Consider the following 24609-nt stretch of genomic DNA (forward strand, 5'->3'; position numbering starts at 1 on the left):
TCTGCAAAGGTGGTGATTGATCCATTACTTCCCATGTTTGCTTAGAGTTGCTGGAAGTTTCAAATCGCCTTGAAAAGTATTGTTTCTTAGCATTTTCTATTACAGTTGTTAGTAGATTTCTATACCTTCTATAATACTCTCTAAGTTGTAGATTCGCTGTATTATTCTTGCTTTGTCTGTGTAATTTATCTCTCTTCCTTATTGATGTAATTAATCCATTTGTAATCCAAGGCTTAATTTTTCTTTTTGTGTGCGATACTCTATTAATAACTTTACATTCTTCTGTGTATTTCTTCAGTATTTCTATCATTTTATTCAAAGCACTATCAGCGCATTCCTGCAGGTACACGGAATTCCAGGTCTCATTTGTTAGTGCTAATGAAAGTTTATTATAATCAATACTTTCATAGTAGGGTTTTCTTCTGTTGTGATTGTGTTCCACCGCATCATATTTAATTCCCAGAATAGTTATAAAATGATCTGTAATAGAATTTGGGAAAACTATTGGTATTATATCTTTTTTAAAGTTTATCGGAATATGATCTATACATGAAGAGCTATTATTTCCAATACGAGTTGCCTGCTTTATACAATGTAGGAATCCATATTCACTGAGTAGATTATCATAGTCTTCCAGTTGCCTGTGCTGATTTGGTTCTTTTGTGTTGATGTTCAAATCTCCTAGAACGATGTGAAAATACTTTCCATTATCATTCAAAATCTGCCTCAGATCAATGAGAAATTCTGTTAAGTCCAAGTGTGATGGAGATCTATATAACGCTGTTATAACAAAAGTATCTTTCCCAATTTTTAAATGCATATTTAAACAGTTGGCTTGCCTAACTGCAATTTCTTTTATTTCGACAAAATAGTCGGATTTGACATAAATTATTACTCCATCATTCTGTAGAATATTGTTTTCTGTTTTGTGGCAGGTATAATTATTAATTGATTTCAAGGAAACACCTCCAGCAATCCAGCATTCCGTTAAGACTATCACGTCGAAATCCACGTTCAGGTCTTCCAGTTGAATAAGAAATTCTTCAAAATTTTTATTGTAGCTTCTGATGTTGAAATTGATGATTTTCAAGTTGAAAGGTTGGATATTATTGTTGACATCTTGTGAATTTGGAATCGAAAAGTCTTCAATGTCTAATAAATCCAAATCCTCCATCAAATCAGCCATTTTTGTTTTTGTGTTTATAATTATTTGTGTGCCAATTGTAGATATCCTTGTCCTCAACTGATTGTATTTTTTGAGTTAATGACAGCATGAGATCTTGCTCTCCAACTGTTAAATATCTGAATGAGTTGGTATGCCTACTAAGTGCTACTATTATGTGCTGAATGCTATTGTAAATCTTGAGTGGTTTAGTATTCTTCCTCACTAGGATACCATCTCTAAACGTTAAACCCTGAGCTTCATGTATAGTTAGTATTGTTAATGAGCCAGCGGGAGCCTTGTTTTTAACAGCTTCCAGTACCATTTGTTTTTCTGATTGCGTGAATGTGAGGATTAAAGTTTGTGGTTGTAGGTTGTGAGGTTCTCCGTTAGTTATTGTTGGTTCAATTGATCGAATAATTTTATTTGTAGTGCAGATATCATTGTAGTTTTATGCAAGTTTTTGCAATTATAGGTTCTATCAATGGAGATAGAGTTTTCCTATTGTATTCCTCCGATCGCCTTTCAAAATTGACTAAAATTGGTTGTAGGTTGTGAGGTTCTCCGTTAGTTATTGTTGGTTCAATTGATCGAATAATTTTATTTGTAGTGCAGATATCATGTAGTTTTATGCAAGTTTTTGCAATTATAGGTTCTATCAATGGAGATAGAGTTTTCCTATTGTATTCCTCCGATCGCCTTTCAAAATTGACTAAGCTTTTATGCTTGTCTCTAATTACTTTTCTCAATTTCTTAATCTTTTCGATTAAACCAACGTTCTTTCTATTCAGTTTTCTGCTGCTGTATGTCAACATGACTGCACAAAGAATTAATCTCTACTGAACGGTAAGAAACGTATCGAGCGAATCTCGGTACTTACCGCTATTAATTCCGCACTCGCTCATAATAGTTACAAAATTATGAGGTTTACGATTCCAAACTGTATGACAAAGTTTAACGAAATCTTTATAAGAAATATCTGCTCCAACATGATCTCTGTGAATTAATTTCAGACTCAATAAATCTATCTTGAAGATTATAATCATATTTGCATTGTCCCTAGTGAAATGTTTCTGTGTAGCTCCATAACTCTGAATTAAATATGCAGTGTCAATATTTCGATGTCGTCCCATAGTAAAATATTCTCTTATCTGTGGGACATTACTCAGTTGCAAGTCATCAAAAATTACCAAGCTATATTCAGGGATACGGTTTGGATGGTGAATTTGGCTCACATCCTCTTTCATGTGAAATCCGATATTTTTCAAACCTCCAAATACCTTCCTGAGAAAAACATATTTTGGTTGATATAAGCTCTTGCTAAATAAGTAAATGTGCTTAAATCTTAATCCATTTTCAGCAAATACTAAATTAAATAAGAGATTTATTTTTCCTCCAGCACTGGGAGAAATAGTTAACATTCTTGCATTATGAGGAAGTAAGTCTCCATTTTTACAAAATGCAGGCTTTTCTTTATCTGTAATTAATTTATCAAAGTTAACAATTGGTATTTGACTCATGATTACAAACGTACAGAACGTAATCTGATAAGGAACTGATAAGTTATCAGGGAGGAGGGTGAGCCAGCACATGGCTAGACGCTCGCTCGCTCCCTCCCACTGATAGAAGTTTCTCACTTCAACTGACCCTTTCTTTCCCGCACCCTCTTCACAAGAATGCATCTGTTGCTTGAGCCTTAGCAAATTACGAAACTTCAGATTGAAATGAAAAGCAATGTTTGATAATAATACTTCTATTATATTTTCAACGAATGTACATCATGATATTTACACTGAATGGAATGTATTTACAATAGATTATTTACAATAAATGTACATGATATTTACAATAGATTACAAAAGATTATTTTTCATCTAATAGTTGATCTTTACTAATATAACTAGGCGTTGAAAACCCAATCCATTTCACTAGCAATCCTTTTTTATCACGTTTTAATATTTTTTCAATCAAATACACTTGTCTCTCCGATTCGTTTAATTGTGTTTTTTTAATTTCTTCTGCATAAAACCTACCACTAATTACTTCTCCGTTTAGATCTCTCAGTGAGTAGGTTATAGGTTTAGAAGGAAATATAGAATGAATTACAAAATACTCTGCGCTCCAGTTTATGTTATAAGATTTATCGAAAAAAACCCTTTTCTTTGAGATTCGTACAACATCTCCTAGCTTAAATTTCGGTTTTGAATTTTTCAATTTATATCATCCATTGAATGCAGAATTCAAAGACATTAAAACATGATTACGATCTTTTTTCCCCACATCTTTAGGTTTCATTCTAATGGATGAATGCATTGTTGCATTATAATCACAACTAAACTGTCTAGTTGTGATTTCCAGTTTTTGGTTCCATGTTCAGTTAAATATCTATAAATTTTTGCTTTAAGTGTTCTATTAAACCTTTCAACTATGGAGGCTTTCTTATCGGTAAAAACATGGTAATGTTTAATACTATATCTATCTAATAACGCTTTAACTTTTGAATTAAAGAATTCTGTTCCCTTATCTGTTTGGAACAGCTTAACTCCCTTATTTTTAGAAATAATTGACTCGAGAGCGTTAAATACAGATTGGCTTGCCTTGTCTTTTAATGGTACACAATATGCAAATTTTGGAAAACAATTAATAACAGCTAAGATATATTTATAACCCTTATTAAAACGCGATAAACTCGTCATCTCAATGAGATCTGCTTGAAGCAAGTCTTTTTCACTTTTCAACTCATATTTGCGAGTGGGATAGTTCACACGCGGCACGCTATGAAGCTCTACAGCTAGCTTAGATCTAATAATATTCATGATATTTACAACAGTCAAATCAGTGGTGTTGGATGATTGTCACGGAACATACTGAGCAATCAGTTAGAGTGTTGTGGGCACTCTATAATGTCCAAAAGGGAGAGTATCAACACCATTCTCAGCAATGTACCTCTTATCATCATAAGGGCTCAAACAGATTTTTGCACATTCAACCTGATACATGTTGTGATTATAGGATCTCAACATATTAAATTTTTCAATGTGTTCACTACGTTCAAACAATGATTTCTTATATAAATAAAAATAAGGTTTTCTACATTTCACACCGCTCTGTACACCCTTTGCTATACATTTATTTACAGGTTCTTCATTCTCATTACATACTAAAAATGAGTAAAGTTTGGATTGAAGTCCAAGAAATTTATGGACAGGTTTTGAGGCAGTCTCATCCTTGAACTTTCCTACAACTTTATTTCTCTCCATGGAAAAGCAAGGGTGGGAAGGTGGATAGTTAGAAGTATCAAAAAGGCTCAAATTTTCTCTAATCAACTGATACACATCTTCGACTTTTAGGTTTAGAAGAAAACTGTCGGTATCAGTCATACAGAGTTCTATACAATCCCACGGTATAATTTTTTGTAATTTGCAATAGAAAAAATCGTACATATGGAATTTACTCAACTCCAGTACGGAAAAGACGGAATAGACAGGCTTGTTCATTTTAAGTTCCAACTTGCGAGAGAAAACCGCGATCACGTTTGGACTAATTATTTGCCAGCGTTTACATAGTAGATTTGAAATGTACTTATCTAACCGTTTTTCATCCGTGATAATTTAAACATTGATTAGCTTACGAGTAGATTGAATCGTCTTGCCAAAGATAAGATTGCAACAGGCCTTAAAGAAGGATATTTCAAATTTATTTTTCGCGTTCTGTCTATTCCGGATATTGAAGTCGATGTAGCTTTTCAGCCAGGGAGATTGGGAAAAGCTAATGACGCGATGCACTTTCAATAATTGCAAGCCAAGCTGAAGGTAGAGCTTTAAATTGACATAGTGAACAATGTACTTTTCACGGTCAAAAAGTGTGTTCATGAGCTTTTTTGTTCCAGTTTGACCGTTCTCATTTGTTTGGTAGTTCGACAGCAATTCGCGCGGCGGCGAATGTTTGGTTTGGTGGAGAGGTGCGAGTGGGAAGCTGGCGTGCTTATCATGTAACTCTTGAGGGTACTTGAGATCACATTCTATTATATATCCGGTTTCTGAATTGCTGTCCAAATTCGCGAAATCAAGGCTGGAAATTTCTTCCTCTGAGAGGAATTTGAAATTTCCAACAGGTAAGCTTCGGCTCATAGCTTCCGAGTATAAACTGTTTGCATCGATATAAAGCAGATAATTAGACGGTTTTGAAGGATCATATGTTTCGGGTAGATGTTTGTTATTTGCTTCACAATAACGTTTACCGATAAATGACACCCCACCCCTCATCCCTCCCTCAAACATAAGATGCATGTCAGGATGAGTAATCAATTCTAGTTCGACTTTAGTGTGTTTCAGCATGCAATTCCAGGTGTAGTGCGCAAGAGAAAGAAAATGGGTCACATCAAGGCCGTATGAGCTAAAAAGCGTAGACCTCATGGATTCAAAAACTACCGCTAATAGCATTACGTCCAAACATAAATAAAAATCGTGATATTCACCCAGATTTTTCAGCTTGAATGTTGAGAATACTCTTTGCGCATGCTCATATTCTTTGTGAGACAGAGGTGTATCAGTTAAATCATTATGAAAACATTCGATGGGAGGAAGCGATGTTTCCGCGAATTTTTCGGGACAGCTCATGTACGAGTAAGGATATACTCCTTTTTTCAACAAGAGCTTTCTGTGTTCGCGAGGTGGATCATGAAACACAGAAAATAATCGTTCGAACTTCTTTTCCATGTCTGTACTTTCTACCAAATTACGCACCAATACTTCCAAGGATTCAGACATAAACTTGTAGGAATCTAAAAATTTAATTTTGCCTACTGAAAGTGTCAAAAATCTCTCTGACGTATTTGCGATGCAGGAAATTTCTTTTTTACATTTACCGAGTGATTTCAGAATAAAATGCGAATCAAAACCAGAGAAATTATGAAAATAACACTATATGTACTCCGGAGTACGAGCTGTTAAATTACAAGAAACATGTGCCGCACACAAGTAATTACCGGTTTCATGCGAGTGGTGACGACATTTAATATCGCTGTCTAAAAACGGTTCAGCACAAAGCCCGCAGTTTACTGAATCTTGAAATTCACGCTCTTGACTTTCGGATAAAGCTTGCATCGGAATTTCTCATTTCATATCCTCATACAAAATGTCGCCGAGATCTGTAATTTCCTGAAGAAATTTCTCCATGATTTCTTCGTGTAAACTACTCGATCCATGGAGTACAGGTCCGTAGGCAATTTCCCCGTTAACATCTATAACAACGAAACAATAGCCGCAGGGAATATGACGCGCCGTTTTCTTTGTGTAACTACGAGTAACTTCATCAGAATCGGAATCATCATCATCTGTGATATTAACAACATAAGTTTCTAAATCCGCGTAAATGGTGTACTTTTTCTTCAACGTCGCGCCTAGTTTCTTGAATTTAATTGTCTCTCCGCGTTTAGGATATGAAACGCGCTGAGATTCAAACTTGGAACAAAGTTCCACATGTTTCAACAAATTTGCATTACCATCACAATTCTCAGTTTTGTTCGATGTGAACCGGTGAAAACAAAAAATGCAAATGTGTACTTGACTGTGGCATTTTGAAAGGTGGGAGAGAAGACGCGATAGCCCGTTTTTCGCGTTCGCGGTATTTACTAAACAGAAATGAGTTTTTCCTGCATCGCCTTTTAGCATTAAAAGATTAATTTGGTGTTTACGAGTGCGGAAAATGCTTGTACGGAAGGGGAAAAACTTTTTGTTCTCGTACGCGATGACGTGAATTGCAATGTCCAGATTGAGTATTTCAAATTTCTTAATATTGCGTGTCGTCACCGGGAAATTTACACCTCGCGTATTAAGTGTGTGAGCAAACTTGCTCAAATACTTTACACTCAAGTTGGAGTTCCTTGGCTTCTGATGGAAATACGCGAGCACTGACCATAAAAAGCATTTTTCGTCAGAGAGATTTTTGACATTTATAATACATTTTTTGTTTTTCAAAAACTGGGGTGTTTGAATGAAACTGGATGTGTATATAGGATTAAATTTAATCACGTTCACATCCAGTGATTCAATTTTCTTTAGCACCCATCCACTCCCATGTCTTACGAAATTTTCGAAAGATGAGAGGATTTTTTTCACAGCCAAGAAAAAATGCTCATTAAAATCTTCATAGTTCTCAAGCACGTTTAGCGCTATGTTGGAGTAACTATGTAGATTTATTAGAGATGAGACAGTCTCACCAACCTGCTTGTCATCCATCACCACTAATTTATACAGCAAAACATTTAATACTATAAACCACTTAACATTCCCATCATGGTGTGCCGCATGTTCCCTAATTATATCGAAAACTCGACGTTTCGACATCTCAAGCACGTTGGTGATGTCGATATCCTCAGCCTCGTCATCGAGGGTGATGCGATGGCGGACTGCTGCGGAATTCACGCCACGTAGTCTGCGTTCCCTCGGCATGATTCTGAAAAACAAAAGAATAACGATCAGGATGAGATAGAGTACAACAGCATGTTTAGTTGTGAATTGACATTGGTAGAAGAAGGGTGTGTGAAAATGATATCTCAACATCACATAATGTTGTATGAAAGATTAAGATTATTATCTTTTGATAAAAGATGGTTGAAATCTTCTCCGCATTTGTCCGCGGAAAACATGGCGAAAGAGGGATTTATATTCTCATCTGCACCAGACATTGTGCGATGTGTATTTTGTTCAATTTGTTTGGGAAAATGGGAAGAAAGTGACATACCAGCAATAGAACATGCAAGGTACAGCCCAAACTGTAGAAGGAAAGATAATATAACAATTGAAGAGGAGAATTTCGATAATAATATTCTACGAGAATATGAAGAAAGATATTCAACTTTTAATTGTGTAGAAGATTCATCCGTTCAAGGAGAGTATTTTGAAAAGCATCATCATCTACATTGTGACTTTTGTAAATCATTATCCAATAAAGCAGAGTATTTTACGAGAAATGGTTATTTCTTACATAAAAATCCATTCTATCTGCAATGTGTCTATTGCAAATATATTATCGAAAATCCATTTGAAAAAGTAATACATTTACCGTTTTGTTTATATGAAGAGTGTGAGAAAGAAGAGCGGGGGTTGGATGTTCCGGATATACCGTATCGTAAAGATGAAGTAAAATCGCATGCATGCAGTATATTGTAGAAGGTTTTTTATCCTCCGAGGAGAAAAACTGTCCTCGGAGGACAAAAATTGTGCTCGGAGGAGAATTTTCCTCTCCTCCTCAGAGGATAAAATCAAAGTAAAAATGTACTTACATGTAGTGGTTGATGCTGCGTGAATCTCCTCGAGTGTACAGGTGTAGATAGCGAGCCTATGGTACAGGTGTAGATAGCGGTCTATGCTATGATTGATCCCCCTCAGGTGTAGATAGCACCTTTGACTCCTTTCAGATTGATTCCTCTCAGCTGTCTTGTCTTGACGAGAGCTCAACTGGTTATGAGGTTCGGAACTCGAGTTGAGAGGTGAGAAAATGCTGTGAAACCAATGAAATATTTAATAACTGAACTGAAATCATTCGAGAATGCTATTCCTCTATGTTGAAATGGTGTGAAATATTTAATGACTGAACTGAAATCAATCGAGAATGCTATTCCTCTATGTTGAAATCCCGTGAAATATTTAATAATATTAGAAATCATTCGAGAATGTTTAAGTGAGTTGGCATGGGGGATTTCAGCTTCTAGCAGGTGTTTTCACCCTCTCATGCTGAGTTCTAGACGAGATTTTTTTTTTCGTCTTCTAACACATGGATGCTATTTGAAAAATGATCGAGTGTCAGTTTTTGTAATAGGAGAGAGAATACTTACAAACCGATAATGATGTGGGAGCACGTGTTGTTGGAGAGAAATTTGAATTTTTTTCGCCTTGTAGCACACTTCGCTCTCGCTCGCACGAGCCTGGAACAGAGAGAGAAACGTATGCTATATAAACAGAAGCGATGAGAGGAAAATTATCATTTACATCTGAGCCACCTTCACGATGACTTCACAATCAACATCTTCTCCATCATACATCCTGCCGGATAGCCCGCCGCAGCGCGTGCTCAACTATTGGCAGCAGCAGAAAGCTCGCAGCTCGGCTGCCACCTCCGCTGCCACGGCTGCCGCCACCGCTGTCTCCCCAGCCTCCTCCTCCGCCTCACCCCTGAAGAGACAGGGAATCTACGTTCAACGAGAGAGGGGTGAGGAGATCGTGATTCCGGACAGTCCTCTGCCACAATCTACACCGACTACCTGGGCGCCGCGGCGTGCGGTGCTGACAACGCTGAGCAACAACATCAAGCAGAAGCAGGGGAAGAGGAGGTTGGTGTTTGACGAGCCTGAGGTTAGCGGGGATGAGGAGGAGCAGTCAATCTGCTCACAAACAAAGGTTAGTTTCAACAAATATTATTAACTTGTGTATGCACAGATTTTTTCTGTGATTGATTGTTAAAAAAATCTGTGCACATACGAGTCTTTGATTATTTGATATGAATATTATTTGATATGAATATTATTTGAACTGATTAGAATGCAAGCAAATATTATTTGAACTGCTTAGAAATGGTATTATGAGATATTATTGTTTAAAGTAATCGATCATGCATAAATGTTACCAATATTATTTGAAGTGATTAGAATGTAAAGGAAATATTATTTGAACTGATTAGAAATTATTGTTTAAAGTAATCAATCATGCATAAATGTTACCAATATTATTTGAACTGCTTGGAATGCAAAGGAAATATTATTTGATATGAATATTATTTGAACTGCTTGGAATGCAAAGAAAATATTATTTGAACCGAATAGAAATTGATGCTAAGGAAATATTATTTGAAATGATTAGAATGCAAAGGAAATATTATTTGAACTGCTTAGAAATTATTGTTTAAACTAATCGATCATGTAACAATGTTAGCAATATTTCCTTGAACTGATTAGAAATGGTATTATGAGATATTATTGTTTAAAGTAATCGATCATGCATAAATGTTACCAATATTATTTGAAGTGATTAGAAATGGTATTATGAACATTGTTTAAAGTAATCGATTATGCAACAATGTTAGCAATATTTCCTTGAAGTGATTAGAATGTAAAGGGAATATTATTTGAACTGCTTAGAAATTATTGTTTAAAGTAATTGATTATGCAACAATGTTAGCAATATTTCCTTGAACTGATTAGAATGCTAAGGGAATATTATTTGAACTGATTAGAAATTATTGTTTAAAGTACTCGATCATGCAACAATGTTATTTCAATAACTGATATTACTCACTTTATGCAGAGAATTCGATGATGACAATTCGATGATAATCTGATGTAGAGATCTTGATCTGTAGTATGATCTGAAACAAATAAGACACTAATCAAATATTTTTCAACAGAAACGAGCTGTAATGGACGAGCACTCCTCACTCGTGCCGCTGATGAAGGAGGTGCGACGAAGGGAGGAGGAGGAGGAGGAGGAGGAGGAGGAGGACGAGATGGAGTTCGTATCAATTGTAAATGCACCAACGCCCAAACCATGGATCCCGCTGAGGGAGTTGAAGGAGCGCACTCCCTACCCCATAGTTGGTGCAAGGGAACAGACAAATATTCACGGACGATGAGTAATTTTAAAAATTACCAATGTAGGAAGCAAATCTACGAGTGAGGTGTATTTACCGCAAAGATTTGCTTCCTGCATTAGCTCAGAGAAAATACACCAATTTAATCTCAAGTGTAAAAATTTTTTGATGCTGGTAACACATAGGTCGCCAAATTGGTCCGATATAAAAATTGTTAAGCAATAACAATTTTTATATCTGTATACAATTCGTCGACCTATGTGTTACGAATTGTATAGATATATGTGTGAATAGATAAAATAAAATATAATATTGTTTCTATAAAAATTGTTTTCAATTCTTACCTGTTGTTGTTGTTGTTGATAAGTTCGTAATGAATAGTAGAAACATGCAGAAGAAGAAATGCTGCTTCACCTGCTCTGTTGTGAATGATATTTAAATAAGGTGACTGAGTCTTTTATAGTTTGTTGTGAGCATGCTCAGTAGTCTTTACCGCTACACACACACACACACACACACACACAAACACACACACACACACACACACACACACACACACACACACACACACACACAGCCATACAGCCAAGAGGCAGCGGCTTCTCGCTCGCTCCCTCCTACATTTGTTTTGGCACGTGTTCCTGCAGATGTGGGTGGGCGCACAATGCCAGCATCATTTCCCCCCTTTTCAAATAGCATTCACCTTTCAGATTATTTGCTATTTGAAATAATATTCTTATCATTCAAGCAATGTATCATAGCACATAAATTCATTTCCAACTCGATTGAAAATTAAACCAATTCAAGTTGATGCATTGATTAATTAACCTCAGTTAATGTTCAACCATTGAGTTGAAAGGTAATGAAAAATGGTATGTAGGAGAAAAAAGCAGAGTTCGAGGAAACAAGGTAAAGGAATCTTGAGTTCAGCAGCAAGAGTTTTTAAATGTGTGTCAGGTTTGGCAGGTAATGTGACATCAACTATTTTAAATAAGGTAATTGATAACCTGGGAGAAGAATATAATATTCCGGGATACAAGTATTGTGGCCCGGGCACAAAGGTTAATGAAAGGTTAAAGAGGGGTGATCAAGGTATAAATTCATTAGATAGAGCTTGCAAGATACATGATATAGCCTATACTCAAAATAGCGATAATAAAACTCGAGCGGTAGCTGACAGAGCTCTAGCAAACGCTGCATGGGACATTTTCAAAAATCCTCAAACACCCCTTGCTGAGAAAGCACTTAGCTATCTTGTTACAAACGTCATGAAAGCTAAAGCGGCGTTTGGTGGGTCTTTGAGAAAGAAGAAGAAGAAGAAGAATGAGAGGAGAAGTTATAGTAACAATATTAGACGCAAAGCTATAGCTCAGTTGAAAAAGCATATTGCAGGAAAAGGATATTTTTTGAAGCCTTTTCCTAGTATTAGTGGAGGGAGAGTTCCACCCCTACCACCATCATCATATGGAGTGAGTTTATTCCCTCAAGTTAAGAAACGTAGAACAACAAAGAAGAGTAGGAAGAAGACAAATAAGAAGAAGGTATGAATATTGAAGGAGAATTGAGTAATTATGATTTGATTGATTGGTCAAAATTATTACAGATTCAGCTAAGAGGCATATATATGCTAGATGCATTACCCAAAAAAATTCTAAAAAACGAGAATGCCATTGTGAATTTAGCAAGGGAAAGCAAGGATGGGACACATTGGGTAGCATATAAGAAAGTTGGCTCTAATGTTTGGTATTTTGATCCAATTGGAAATTTACAACCTCCATACGAATTGGACAAATATTGGAAAAAAGAAAATGGAGTAAATATATTTTATAATGTGGAGCATATGCAACCATTAAATAGCAATTTTTGTGGTCATCTTACATTATTGTTACTTGCAAATCAGTTGTAATTGAGTGTTTGTGGTGAACACACAAGATGGTAGTTATTACATTACGATCTAACACTAGTAACCTCTATGAACATTTACAAGAAATTATAGAATTGGATAAAAATCGTGAATGGGAAATTGGATTGATTAATTTTTCTAGTTACAATAGTATTGCAAACATTAACAAAGGAACAAATTCCAGCTTCAAATATGGTGATAGATTAATCGAGTTGGATACTGGTGCATATGAAGTTGAGGATATTATAAAATCTTTAAAGAATAAATTGAATATTGATGGGAAGAAGAATAAACTTATTATACGTGCAAACGCAAATACTATGAAGATTGAAATTCATTCTGATAAACCCATTGATTTAACACGTTCTGATTCGATTGCTAAGATACTTGGTTTTGATAATGTTTTTTTGCAGGCAAATAAATGGCATTATTCCAAACATTTGGTTAACATAACAAGCGTTGACAGTATTGTAGTTGAGTGTAATTTAGCTTGCGGCAGTTACTCTGAGGGAAAACAAAAACATATAATCTACAAATTTTTACCAAAGGTTCCTAGCGGTTATTTAATAAACAAAGTACCATCTCTGATTATTTATGTACCTTTGAATACGCATCGGATTCAAACTATTAATGTAAAGGTAATGGACCAGAACGGATCTTTTATTGATTTCCGTGGAGATACAATTACAATTAGGTTGCACATACATGAAAAGTAATGGGTCATCTTATTTTCAACCCACGTTCGAATACGTGCATGCACAATCAAGTCATAAGAGAAAGGAACGCGATAGTGTCAACACCTAAAAACAAACGTGCTTTGTCGGCTAAAAGCGCGAGAATATTAGAAAAGTTGGGTTTTATAGTTGATTGGCGAAATGTCAGGAGGTCCCGCAGCAATTAGTGAAATTCTGGATGTGGAGACAGACCTTCAGTTTTATAATGATATTACTAAATTCCAATTTCACACTCATACAGTTTATTCGGGACAGGAAATAAAAAACTCTGACGAGGCACGTATTGGCATAAATTCTTTAGATGTCTATTCTTTACCTTGTAAATCATTCATATTGATTGAGGGAACAGTTAACTGTACAAAACCGGGAACAGAGCCGAGCGATGCACCAGTTGCAGCAGACTATAAATTAAGCAGTAACGTAATTGGCAACCTTTTTGACGAAATACGATATGAATTAGCAGGTCAGCAAATTTCTAAATCAAGATTGATTGGATTAACATCCACAATTAAAGCTATTCTAGTGAAGAATACTCTCGATAAAAACACATATCACTTGGCTGGTTTTGACAGAGCAGGATATGAGCTAACGGATAATAAAATCACTTTCTGTGTACCGCTGAAATTAATCCTCCCGTTTTTTGAAGATTTTCAAAGAATAATTTTAAATTTGAAACAGGAACTCGTCTTATTGAGGTCACTGACAGATCTAAATTGTGTTGAGTCTACAAGTGGAACAAGCGTTAGTGTGAAAATTACAAAACTACAATGGAGAATGCCCTACATAACTTTAGAAGATCATGTAAGACTGAAATTTTTGAGACTGCTCGATGCTGACACTCCACTGAAATTAGGTTTCCGGCATTGGGAAATTTGTGAATTACCAAATTTGCAAAATTCACTTAACCATTCTTGGGCAGTTCATACCACATCGAGTTTTGATAGTCCAAAATACGTTATAATTGCATTTCAAACTGATCGTAAGAATAAAATTAAAAAATCAATATCTAATTTCGATAGCTGTGGTATTTACAATGTTAAAGTATATTTGAACAGCGAGTATTATCCATATGAAAATCTGCTAGGTAAGAAGGAGGTATTATACCGCATGTTCCTGGATTTCGCGCCCTCGTATTATAATCATTCAATCAATAGCGAACTCGGAACAGAAATTGACTTTTAAACGTTTTGTGAATCAACACCGCTGATTGTTGTAGATTGTTCACACCAACCAAGTCATTTGAAATCATCGACAGATGTTCGTATTGAAATGGAATTTGATAGTGCAGTACCTGCAAATACTTCCGCATATTGTGTTTTAATTAGCGATTGTGTGATGGAGTACACACCTCTCACGAGCATGGTGAAAGAAGTTCAGTAATTTTATTGATAGAGTGCACCGCCTATATAAGGTGTGCATTCTGCTCAATTTAGTTCATTATCAGTTTCACCTTTGAACAGACAACATGTCCTATTCTTTGTGTTCTGATATTTTGGACAAGCCACAAACTACCAGTATTCAGTGCGATCTTGATAGTTTCTATTATGAACCAAGCTGCGGTACACCAATCCAGAAGCCGCTGCAGGTGGAGGAGGAGGAGAGGGAGAAAGACGAAGGATTCGAGGAGCCCGCCGCCGCCGAAGATAAAGAAGTGGACAAGCAGACGCCTACGAAAATTGCTACGGTTGATCTTCACTGGTTTAAACAAGATTGTAATCAAATTATTGTGAAAGAACTTGCCATAATTGATCAGTTTAATAATTATATTGTGTTACATTTCAAATCACCATTTGCAAAGACAGAATTGAGTGCAAAATTGTATAACGATGTAACATGGTTAGAACGTCACTATCATAAAATAAAATGGGAAGATGGAGATTTAGAATACAGTGACTCATTAATACGTGATTACCTTGCAGGTTATGAGAAAATTTTCACAAAAGGAACTGAGAAAGCAAAGTTTTTAAGAAGATTGCATAGCAACGTTCAATGTATACCAGAGGATTTTCCAAAACCTGATTTCAGCTTTTTTACTAGTTCATGGTGTTATGCTGCGTGTAACATTCATAAAAATAGACCACATTCTCGCTGTGCTTAATTCTCTGCCCAACATTATAATTCTTTGTTGTTTAAAAATATGTATCAAACAAATAATTTCTTGTGCGAAAACAATCGAATGCAAAGTATGAAAATGGCTCCGATGTACACGAATTCACAGAAAAGAAACTTTGCTTGTTATGGATTCTTCTACAACAGAAAGGATTGACAATGTGTTTATCGCCTGCATGCATTGAGACTGCATAAAGCACGTACATGTTGTCTCTCATCAATTAATGAAGAAAGACCACTTAATTACTCTATAATAGTTCCTGCCTACACTTAGTTTTCTTCATTCGCTCACCAACATGGATCCGAGAAAGTGGTTGGCTGCTGACAACGAATTGGAAGTGAGGTTAAAAAACTGTATTGATTGGTACGATGAGTGTGAAAGTGCAATTAGGAAATCAACTCCTGAAAATTATAGTTTGGCGAAACAATTGAAAGACATTTTTCTAAGCACGGTTAATTTAAATGACATAAGAGACTATCTATGTTATTATCGTCCTTATAATTTTTGTATAGATAAGCTAATTAAAATTGAAGATGAAATTATGAATAGTTGTGCTGAAATGTGTAAATAAACGTTTTCTGCCTTCAAATGATTTTTCATTCCAATATCGCATTCACGATTTTTAGTTTAGTTGCTGCTTAGAGCTAGACCCGACAACACGTGTGGGGTGATCTTTTTTATACAGACACGAGCCCCTATAACACGTGCATCTCATCAATTTAGAAAGAGAGATATATCTTTCTCTATTCCCCTCATTCGAGACATGTCAAACATCTGCGAGATGCAGTGTTATGGTTTTTCAAAATTCAAAAAATTAACTCGTCTCTTGATGTCAATTTCATTTAACGAATTTGATTCAATTGCGAAGAATATTAAATTTTCAACAGGATGTCAAGATGTTGATTTACCGTTAACAAAAACAGAAAATGTACACTTTTCGATTTTATCTGAGATTTTCGACAGAACTTTGGAAATGCTTGTACGATATTGCAGATAAAAAATGTAAAAGAACTTAGATCATTGTAGAGATTCACTAGTATAGCATTAGATGTGAGAGAGAGAGAGAATTTCTCAATTCAATTAGATGTAGAGAGAGTCATTGACCTCACTCTGGATTCACTAGTATAGAGTGAAGGATTCACTTTAATTTGACAGTAGAGAATTTTTCCCTTTCAAAGAGATTTTTTCCCTCATCTAGCATTCACTTTAATTTGTCAGTATAGCATTAGAAATATGGATTCACTTTAATCTGTCACCAAGGGAATTTTTCCCTCTCAAAGAGATTTTTTCCCTCATCTAGTAGAAATATGGATTCACTTTAATCTGTCAGTATAGATGTAGTAATATGGATTCACTTTAATCTGTCACCAAGGGAATTTTTCCCTCTCAAAGAGATTTTTTTCCCTCATCTAGCATTCACCTCAATTTGTCAGTATAGCATTAGAAATATGGATTCACTTCAATCTGTCAGTATAGATGTAGTAATATGGATTCACTTTAATTTGACAGTAGAGAATTTGAGAATGGATTCACTTTAATTTGACAGTAGAGAATTTTTCCCTCTCAAAGAGATTTTTTTCCCTCATCTAGCATTCACCTCAATTTGTCAGTATAGCATTAGAAATATGGATTCACTTTAATCTGTCACTATGGAGAGGGAATTTTTCCTCCTAAAAGGGAAATTTTTTTTCCCTCACCTGGGCAAGGGGAAGGGGGAGAGAGAGAGAGATATCTCTTTTCAACCCCTCACCTCCACTGGACAAGGGGAAGGGGAGAGAGAGAGAGAGAGAGAGATATCTCTTTTCAACCCCCTCACCACCACTGGGTAAGGGGAAGGGGAAATCTATTTTTAGAACACCCCCTACCCTACAGGCGGGGGGAAGGGGAGGCGGGATTGATGAGGGGGGGGGAATGGGGAGGGGGTTTTGGAGCAAAAAAGTCAGTCTGAAATCTTAAAGTCCCTCTACTTGTGTATGTGTATGTGTGTGAATGTGTGTGTGTGTATGTGTGTATGTATGTCTGTGTGCACGATATCTCACCTGCCAATTGATGGAAAGACATGATATTTGAGACTTAAGGTTGTTGAACTAATTTCCAATTATCAGGTCTCAGATATAATTTGAACTGAAAATTTTGAGTGAAAAGATTGAGCATGAAAATCTCTACAATTAATGTCCAGTCCAGTAACATTATCACCCAAAATTGAAAATAAGCTTGAAATTTGAGAAAATGTGATTATTCAATTGCAAACTGTTGATTGTATTCCCTCACTATGAAGAGATAGCAGATCTCGTATGTATCCAGCGTTATTGTCTCGTCACCAGCTGGCTCAGATCGTTGATTAGTATCTTGTACCTTGTACTGTAGTACCTTGAGATGCGTGTGAACACTAGCGTCAGGTGATCAATTTTCATAACGGCAGATTTTCATGATAATCTCTATTTTCTCAACTCTATAATTCTGATTGGAAACGTTTCTACCTGATGAAATGATAGATAATATATAAAGATAATGATGATAAATCCTAGATAATTCAAAATAGCTGAAACTTCACACTTCTTCTTCATCTGGTTCCTCCTCCTATCGGAGGTTGGAAATCATCACGGCAATTTTCACTTTACTGATTGCAGCCTTGAATAGTTCCCTTGAGTTGCAGTCATACCATTCTGTTAAATTATGCAGCCAGGATATCCTTCTTCTCCCCACACTCCTCTTTCCCATGATCCTTCCTTGCAATATAAGTCTCAACAGCTCATACTTTTCACCCTCATTACATGGCCGAAATATTGCAATCTTCTTCTCTTTATAGTCACAACAACTTCACATTCCTTTGCCATCATTAACATTACATCCCTATTGGTCACTTTCCTTGTCCATGGTATTCTCCACATCCTTCTATAGCACCACATTTCAAATGCCTCGATGTTTTTGAGATTTGAATTTTTCAAAGTCCATGCTTTCATGCCGTACAGCAATGTAGAAAACACATTACAACGCAGCATGCTTATTCTAAGTTCCAGTTTAATATCTCGGCTACACAGGAATCTTTTCATTTTTATGAACACCTGTCGTGCTATCTTCACTCGTCCTTTGATACCCCTGGTCTGATAGTTCACTTCAATAATCCATGTTCCATGATACTCATATGATGTGACTCTCAATAGGTGTATTGTCCACTACAATATTAACCGGCACTCTCTGCTATCATGCACTTGGTTTTTTTTAAGATTTAGCTCCAACCCATAGTTATTGCTGTAGCTATTCACATTTTCCAGGAATTGCTGCAACTCATTCTCACTTTCCGCTATCAGAAGTGTGTCATCTGCATAGCGTGAATAATTAATAGTTACTCCATTTATGGAAAGACCAAGATTTTTCTCCATGAAAGCTTCTTGACAAATGGCTTCACTGAAGACATTAAACAAGAATGGTAAAAGGACACATCCCTGACGAACACCACGACAAATCTTTATCTCCTCAGTCATCTCATTCTTAACTCTGATCTCTGCTGTTTGATTCCAGTATAAATTGGTTACTATGTCAATATCTTTACTGTCAATATTTTCACTTTTGAGAATTTCATACAGTTTGTCATGCTGTACCTTATCAAAGGCTTTTTCATAATCAATAAAACACATATAAAGATCCATATCCACATCCAGGCATCTTTGCATCAATACACTTACTTCAAACAATGCTTCTCTTTTGTCAAGGCCACTTCGAAAACCCAGTTGTGTGTCACTCATATCAGCCTCCAACTTATTAACAAATTTTTTATGAACGATTTTGAGGAATACCTTACACTATATTCTCTTTATTTTATTCTGTGTTCAATTTTCTAGTTTTTCGAAATTTAATTCAAACGTAGACTGCGACTGCGTTTCAGAGAGCCAATTTTCTGACTCCAGCTGTTCGAAGTTTAGATTTTTGCTAAATCCCGAGCTTGGAGACCGGCCCTGAATCTTCAGTCAGTTCCAAGAGAAATTTCATCTGCATTACAATGTGAAATTTTAAGGTGTTAAATGCTTCTGTTGAAAGGTGTTCCAAGGCATCGATGCTGTATCAGAATAAGATCGATTCTTTCAGAACTATTGTGAAGGCAAAAATAAATGACAACGGTGTAATATCATCAATGATTGTACGAGAGCAAGGTGGATCAAATATCTATAGATCCATGGGCACGGAGGTCCTTCTTTGCAAGAATTCTGTAAGTATCAGAAACGTAGTCATTCAAAACTCAAGAATCAAGAATGTTTTATTGTAACAAACAGAATAATTTTATTAGTAGATATAAATTGTGTGTTCTGGCACACCATGCACCAGACTTCTCCACCCAACCTAACCTAGCTTGACTAAAAAATCCATCCTAACCTAACCTAACCTAACTGAAAAATCCAACCTAACCTAACCAAGTCAAAGTTCAAGGTCAAGGTCAAGGTCAAGGTCAAAGTCAGAGTCAAAGTCAAGATCAAGGTCAAGGTCAAAGTTAAAGAAAAAAAAGAAGAATAAGAATAAATAAAAAAAAATAGAAAAAAAAATAAATGAATAGAAAAAATTAATAGATTTCAATAATGATTGAATAAAATTTAGAAAACTTTAAAATCAAACTTTAGGAACGATTGAAAATCAAAGATAAATAAAAATAAATCGGAAAGCCTCCCACCCACTCCAGAATGTATATATAGTGTTCACAACAGTGGGGGCAAATCAGTGTTCAATCAAGAGCCATACAAGACACATCTGTTCAGTTCTAGAACCCAGCATTTCAGCACACTACAGCACACTGTGGAGAAGTATCCAAGGACACACCACCATCATTTTGATCCTCAATGAAAAAGCATATGTTCAATGAATTACTAATTTCCATTCCTCAAATCCTCTTTACCCATATTTAGTTATGTAAGAAGAAGTGATCATTCTATAAATATACAAGGAGCTTGAATATCCAAACAGTAATGAGATATCCTCTGCAGTGTAATGGGTAGCATGCATGCTTTCAAGAGTCTCAGATATAAATTCTAGAGTGTGATCAAATCATTGTATCACAAGGGATATATTTTCCCCAGTTATATTTCCCAGAACAGCATTCAATAGTATTCAGTCAGTGCTCAGTCACTGTTCAGTCACCCTTCAGTCAGTGTTCAGTCACTGTTCAGTCACTGTTCAGTCACTGTTCAGTCACTGTTCAGTGTTTAGTCACTGTTCAGTCAGTGTTCAGTCACTGTTCAGTCAGTGTTCACTTACAGGTCACTAGAAACTGCAATGAGCTTGGATATAGTTGTTAAAGTATACATAATAAACAACAAGTAAATAGATATCCACCGTGGTGTAGTGGTTAGCACTTCTGCTTTCCATTCCAGAGGACTCAGGTTTTAATTATTCATAAGGACCTGGGTTCGAATCTTCATTGTATATATATAGGGATGTAGGATGTTTGGTTAAGGAATGTAGGTAGGTAAAGTGTAGGTGTAATTGTTTGTAAACCATTACACCATGATGGATATCTTTTGTTGAGGTAACTTTTTTCAATAGAACAACTATGACTCAACAGGAAAGTTTTCATGTTTCAACTGGTCTGTATGACATCATAATGTACTTATAGCCAAGTGCATTAGATAAGGAAGTTGTTGAATGATAACAAAAATGTGCAAGTATATGGCATTTATTATGAAATCTCAATTATTAAAAAGAATATACAAATGAAGATAAGATAAGATAAGATAAGATATTTTTTATTGCCAATAAACATATACAGTGCAGTAATAGGCAAAAGTCACAATACAAACAGTACAATTAAAATAACATAATCATATCACTGGCAGAAATCACAATACAAACAAAAGATTACCAAGTGACAATACAACCAACAACTGAATCAACCAAATACAATCAAACAATAAAACAAAACACAAAACTAACTAAAACACTCAACACTGTACCACAAGTGTAACATTATCACAATATGCTTATTTTATGAAAAATTCTTATACAAACTCTACTCTGCTAAACATTAATAATAATATCACTTTCAAGAAACTCTTCCACTGTATAGAAGGACTTAGATGTAACCCACTTGCCAACGACCATCCTGAAACGACCAACTGGAAGCGCTCTAATTTCTAGCGGCAGCCTGTTGAATAGTTTTATTTGCTGGAAATAATGGCTTTTGTATGTTTTCCTCAGTCGTACGTGAGTACGTGTTTAACTATTCCTAGTATTGAAATTGTGGGTATTTGACTGGGTATCAAAACTGGAAATTTTTTGTCTCACCTGTAACAGATTTTGATAAATGAAAAGTGCCAGTAGGGTCATAATATTCAGCTGTCTAAAAGCTTCTCTGCATGAATCCCTAACACCAAGGTTGCTTATGATTCTTATCGCTTTTTTCTGCCACAAAAATGCCCTGATGCTATGGGTTGAGTTTCCCCAAAGGTGAACACCATATGATAGAATAGAATGGAACAATCCAAAATAAGTGGTTTTTGAAACTTGATGGCTAATGCAGAATTTTAATTTATGGAGCAAATTCTCAGCTTTCTCAGCTTTATGGAGAAACAGCTTCTCTTCTCTTGTATAATCATTGGTCCTATGATACCTCATAATGCATACCAAACAGAGAAAAGTGGTGGTGGGGATAACTTTTCATGATGATGTCACCCCATCATGACTCACTTCTCAATTCCTCTTTATCATTAGTAAGAGGAAGTATCTTATTCTATATAATTTGAGTCTTCAAAAATAAATCCTCTATGGTGTAGTGGTTAGCATGTCAGCTTTCCTAGTCAGAGGTTCCAGGTTCGAATCCAAAGTGGTAAAGGTAAGTATTAAAGGTCAGTATTAACAGAACCAGAGGATATATTCTTCTGTATGTAGAAGTCTGAACACTTCACTGGTGGGTAGAGAAGAGAAAACGATACTTTTATTCTTCCCATATGCATTTATTTCCCATTATAAAACAGAATATATATATATATATTGGTCATTGAAAATCCTCTTCTATATTTTGTGATTTCCTGATAGACCTCTGCCAACCTTTCCTCTTGTTCTGAAATGCTGCATACTTCATCAGTTTGCACAGTATCCCAAAAAGCAGCACTGTAGATGATATTAGTAGAGCAGGGTCTCCTGAACAGCCCTCAGTAACTCTCAATCTCTTCACACATCCATCATCTCTGCAGTATGAGAATCCTGCAAAGGTTACCTTCCCATTGTTGCTGATAAGAGTTAGACTCTTGTCACCACATTCAAATTCACACCAATACTTTCGAGATGAACAATCATCAAAGACCAATTCAATCTTGACATCCTCATTTTGCCAATTATAGACTTTATTCAAATTTACAACAGCTACTTCACTATACTTGAGACTGTAGATAGTATCCAAAGGTACTTGTTGGCTATCGCCAAACAGAACATAACCTTTAAAGTATGACTGTTCTGAACAAAGCTCAGGCTAGAGCTACCAGAGGACTGTAATTTACTATTCAAATAATCAAATACAAACGAGGGGCAAAATTTGATCTTAAATTTGAGCCAGGTTATTTGTACAGTTAAACTCTGCATTAATGAACAATAAAAAAGAGCAAAAACTCACCAGATTGATTCCAATCTTGTCTACTTGCCCTTCGAAGCCTTTATTAGGTGTTTTGATCAGATTCAGGGTGGGATGAAATCTGGGAAAAGACAGGTTTGCTTCCGGGCTGCCTTTTTGCGTTGATTCTGTGTTCAACTTGCAGGTCATACACTGTGTTTCGAACAAAGCTCAAACTGGATTCTTTATGAATTCAAATCCGATTCAAATTAATTCAATTTAACACTATTTATGCTGTTATACTCATAATTCACACACACGACACTCGAACAATCATTTACAAGAAATTTCTGATTGAAATTACATGACAAAATACAAACTCGGTCTTGCACAACAAGACGGGCTGACGAAACAAGATGGACTGGGGCTTTTAACATCGACAAGGCCAAAAACAGCTGGATGGTCTGCGCTGGCGCAAACACAAGCCTGCTATTGGCAGAACTGCAGTCTGGGATTTTGGCGCTACAGTTCAAATTCTCTGGCCAGATCATACCCCCGCCTCTGAAAAACTATTTTTCAGCCAAGTTACAAAAACCGAAAAAACCACAGAAAGGAAAAAATCCAGACATGCTAAAAAGAACAAAACACCAACACCAAAAAACAACACAAAGAAAAAATGCAACAAGCACAACAACTATTGAGTTGGGAGTGGATATAATTCTGTTACTGGTCTTTTATAAATACCAGTTTTTAGGCGAACACTCGCCACTCGAACCTCGCTGTCACTTCCCGGAAACACTTGCTCAATGACACCCAGTGGCCACTGCAATGGAGGTGGGTTTGGTTGGTCTACTACCACAACCGTTCCCACACTGATAGAAGTGGGTGATTTCAGCCATTTTTTACGACTTTGAAGTTTGTGCAGGTACTCTCTTCTCCATTGGTTCCAGAACGATTGAATAAGTTGACTGATCAATTCATACCTGGTGAGACGATTCACAGGGACACTGTCCACGTCCCGCATGGGAAACGATTTCAACGGTGTTAGAGTCAAAAAGTGCACTGGGGTTGAAGCCAGCGGTTCACATGGATCCTCACTTAGTACACACAGTGGGCGGGAATTCAGGACACCTTCAATCTGCACCAATACAGTGTTCAGTTCCTCATAGGTGAGAAGTTGATTGTCAATTACTCGGAACAGATGCAACTTTACAGATTTGACATTTGCCTCCCACAGACCTCCAAAATGCGGTGAACCAGGGGGAATGAATTCCCAATCAATTTTGTGTTCGGCGAGTTGACTAGTCAATGTGGTTTGAAACTCGGACGAGTTCAAAAGTTGAGATATTTTTCGCAACTGTTCCTTGGCACCTACAAAATTAGTACCACAATCGGAATACATCACACGACAGGGTCCACAACGTGACAAAAAACGATGAAACGCAGCTAAAAACATGGGCATTGATAGATCCGATACCAACTCAATATGTACCGCCTTTGTTGCCATACACACAAACAGACAAATGTAGGCTTTCAAAACACAAGGACTACGACGTCTCGTCATAGTAATACGCAGAGGACCAG

General features: G+C 36.2%; 1 protein-coding gene across 2 annotated transcripts in view; it reads left to right on the top strand.

Annotated features, from left to right (window-relative positions):
* Positions 1-24609, top strand: part of LOC111052006 — a 469556-nt gene that overhangs the window by 154071 nt on the left and 290876 nt on the right. For both annotated transcript variants that reach the window (XM_039435624.1, XM_039435625.1), the window contains exon 11: positions 19533-19701. In XM_039435624.1, the coding sequence (XP_039291558.1) occupies positions 19533-19701 (169 nt within the window). The remainder of the gene's footprint in view (positions 1-19532; positions 19702-24609) is intronic.

The sequence above is a fragment of the Nilaparvata lugens genome, chromosome 9, assembly GCF_014356525.2.
Source record: "Nilaparvata lugens isolate BPH chromosome 9, ASM1435652v1, whole genome shotgun sequence".
In the NCBI taxonomy this organism is placed as follows: domain Eukaryota; kingdom Metazoa; phylum Arthropoda; class Insecta; order Hemiptera; family Delphacidae; genus Nilaparvata; species Nilaparvata lugens.